General features: G+C 33.8%; 1 protein-coding gene across 1 annotated transcript; it reads right to left on the bottom strand.

Moving 5' to 3' along the window:
* Window positions 1-444: 444 nt before the first annotated feature.
* LOC123915480 (auxin-responsive protein IAA27-like) lies at window positions 445-3,559 on the bottom strand. The gene is made up of 5 exons (XM_045966619.1): window positions 2,736-3,559; window positions 1,785-2,008; window positions 1,147-1,291; window positions 930-991; window positions 445-812 (listed from the first exon to the last, which is right to left on the bottom strand). The coding sequence occupies exons 1-5, from the start codon at window positions 3,170-3,172 to the stop codon at window positions 775-777; spliced, it is 906 nt and encodes a 301-aa protein (XP_045822575.1). The 5' UTR covers window positions 3,173-3,559; the 3' UTR covers window positions 445-774.

The following is a 3,559-nucleotide window of genomic DNA, read 5'->3' as shown; positions in this document are numbered from 1 at the left end:
AAAGTATAAATTTTTTTAAAATGATCTCGACAGCACATTTTAGATCAGACAGTCCTAAATTAAAACTGTGTGAAAACTGTGGCAAACTTGACAGCAGAAATCTGATAAGCTCTTTCTAACCAAAGTGTTAATTGAGCTGCTGATGGCGTGAATGTGTAGAATCTTTTAATGCAAAATATTTGGATTCTTCACACTCACTATTTTAGTCACACATGGCAGCTAGTCTCCAACAACTACCACTTACATAGTGATGGATGGTCTTGAATCTGTCCCCATCCCTTGAGATTGCATGACACATCTCATTCCAAGGTTTGGTTTGGTGAATGATAAACATTACTCAACTTAACCTGGCTCGTCCCATGGCATGAATACTCACTCCCTCCTAACCTATCGTTATATTGAAAAGAAAAAAAAGCATCATGTCCATTGTTTCTCACCTTTCCATGACAAACAAGAAGTTCACTTACATTAACTTGAAGAGATAGGGTGAACAAGTTAATAGAGAAATACAAAATTTATATACTAATAACAGCCTTCATGACTGTGATTAAAGTAAGCAACAACCTAAGAAGCATCGAGAACGTCTACACCAAAATGATTTGTAGTCGTCCATACCATAACATGCCTAATATATTTGGCCTACTATAAAGTTTAGGATTAGAAAGCTTTGTATATAGAATTATACATACATAAGCAAACAACAAGGTATTTTAAACTTAAAATAGATGTCATCTTCAGTCTTTACTGATCAGTATACAACTTGCACATTGCATGCTAGTTGCGACTTTTGCACTTTTCCATGGCTCGAGGTGCTGCATGAATCAGAGTAATAATAAATCAGTCCAATTTGAATACAAGATTCTTGACGAATTAGTTATCATTTGTGAAGGAAATGTCGATATTTTTTATATAACAAACATCGGCCTTACCTAGTCCAATTGCTTCAGAGCTCTTCATTATCCTCAGCCTCTTGCAAGACTCGGTGAACATTCTAAAATATGAAAAATAACATCAGTTTAGATTGCAGAATGAAATCACTCTTCATTTGTTGATTATGATATTGTTCGTCGGACAAAATAATGTCTAACTATCAACTCAGTGAACATAGCTAATTATCGATTATCAATGTAATGAAAATGGACTTACTCCCATGGAACATCACCAACTAGCATCCAATCACCATCCTTGTCTTCATAGGTAAGCACATATTCCGAACCATGAAGAAGATCCACCAATCTACTTTCACTTAAAATTTTTTCTTGACAAGAAACTCCATATGATCCACATTGACCTAAACATGTCAAAAAGAAAAACATCAGAATCTGTGCCATATAAATACATGCATATCCCATAGTGGTTTTTCTATGCCACAATTTCAACCAACAATATACAAAATGGTTGAAAGTGAGTGTTGGTAGGTAGCAGCTATCTTCAATTGAAACACTATACAACACTGGAATTGATCAATGTTAAACTATCAAAGCATAGGCAAAATGTGTGACTGTGTTTGAACTAGCAATATATTTTTTACATTTGGATTCATCGTGTTTACCTTTTCATAGGCAACTAAATAATTACTATACGAAGAACTTTTTTCGGTAAAGAATTGATTGAACTGGTTGTAATTAGGGTATATGCTTTATGTTTTCAGAGTACAATATAGTTACCAGCATAGTTTTTATCACATAACTTATAACTATTTGTGATTATGCATGAGAACAAACACAAAACATCAAGACACACAAAGAATGTGAGAAAATGATAACAAGTAGATAAGAACTCACTGATTGTAAAACAACTGAACATCTTTTCGAGTGCCGAAGAAAGTTCCCTATAAGAGCTAAAACCATTCAGATCCACTTTCCTCAAGTATGGAGCACCTTCCATGCTGACTTTTACATAGAGGCATTCAGATTTGGCTTCTGCATCAGCATCATTCTTTTGAGGTGGAGTAGCCATTGAGTTCTTCCTGAAAGATCGGATTGGTGGCCATCCTACAACTTGCGCCCTGATTCACATAAGAATCCATATTGAGAAAAGAAAAAGAAAAAAAACCAATCATAAGGCCAGTGATTATAAATTCAAAGGAATCAAAACTAAACAGATGTATCTTCATGTGTAGGTGAAAATCAATGAAGACAACAGCATAGTAAACATCTTTCAGCGGAAGAAAAAAAAGAGCAATTGGATGAGATCAAATCTCATGCCATAAGCAAATAAATAAATCACAGATAACCAACATGCAGATTTATTTTTTAAGGAACAACTAAAGCAACTATCTATTTGAAATTTTGAAGAACACATAAAGAAAATCCTCTAATTCACTAGAGTACAATTAACAACAACACCATGATAACTATATATTAGCATAAACACATCACATGTGAGACTGTTTGGGAGAACTTAAAGAAACAAGTCCATAAGTTGTTTTCATCTTATTTCCATAAGTTCTCCATGACAGCTTAGGAAAACAAGTTATACCTTATATGAAAACAATTTAATCTTTATTTTAATTTTCTCTGAATTATCAGCATACTCAATTACTCTAAACCAAAAGAAACATCAAAATCAACATAATTTTGTTCTTGCTTTCAAGTTTCAACATTTAGCAAACACAAAGAAGAAAGCATAAACACTAAATAGTGACAAGACAAATAACAAAAAAAGAAACAAGCATCACACACACACAAAGAGAAACATAACCTACAACAAAATAAGAAGAAAAAAAATCTTACTTTGCAGAAGGAGGAGAAGAAATCTGTGGTTTGTTATCATGCAAAGGCTTTGGAGAGTGTGGAACAGATTCTTTAACAACTGAGGCAGCAGAGAAAGGGTTTTGTTGTTTGTTGCATTCACCAACACCACCTTTAGCTTTAGGAGAAAACAAGTTTCCATCTTTACACAACCCCACTTCAGATCCACCATTTCCAGACAAAACCCATTTCCCAGAACCTCCATCAATAGCATCAGAGAAACCCCTTTTAGCACCAGACACCAAACTCTTAAGCATAGACAACCCACCATTTTCTCTCTCAGGAGATTCAGAGCCTGGTAACCCAAGCCTCAGTTCAGTAGCTTTGAGGTTCAATCCAATGTTCCTCTCAGTAGTTTCCATTGAAGGAACCTCTTTCAAACAACCACCATAACCACCTTGTTCCACTGGCACAGACATCAAAAAAACCTTAAACCTTGTTCCACTCTTTTGTTTGTAGAAAAATGAAAAATCAGAAAACAGAACACAAGTTATTAACAGTAGACAAAGATAAGAGAATGTTCTGTGTAACTTATGAAGTGTTCATTAAAAAAATTGTATTGTATTCAAGTGAAGTGAGGGAGAAAGAACATAAACATGGAACATTTATTAAAGTGTTAAATACGGTTTTTGTGTTTTTGTTTGCTTTTATTAACAAATTTTTTAAGAGACTTTTTTTATTTTTAGATTTTAATAAATTTGAGTGAATCTTTTTGTGGCCAATTACTCCGACAACACACAGAAAGTACCGGCATACTTTTCTTATTTTATCATCCTTTTTATTCAAAAATAAATACTTATGCTTCA

Source organism: Trifolium pratense, linkage group LG3 (genome assembly GCF_020283565.1).
Source record: "Trifolium pratense cultivar HEN17-A07 linkage group LG3, ARS_RC_1.1, whole genome shotgun sequence".
NCBI lineage: Eukaryota > Viridiplantae > Streptophyta > Magnoliopsida > Fabales > Fabaceae > Trifolium > Trifolium pratense.
The sequence above is the reverse complement of the archived record's forward strand: the minus strand, read 5'-3'. Positions and strand labels throughout refer to the sequence as shown.

Bases quoted from the DNA above. Each gene is read 5' to 3' on its own strand.
- LOC123915480 (XM_045966619.1), bottom strand. From the start codon at position 3,172: ATGTCTGTGCCAGTGGAACAAGGTGGTTATGGTGGTTGTTTGAAAGAG. The intron at 1,292-1,784 runs GTGAGTTCTTAT...TGACATGTTTAG, and splicing joins GTTCAGTTGTTTTACAATCA to GTCAATGTGGATCATATGGA. The intron at 992-1,146 runs GTAAGTCCATTT...TTCATATTTTAG, and splicing joins GTTGGTGATGTTCCATGGGA to AATGTTCACCGAGTCTTGCA.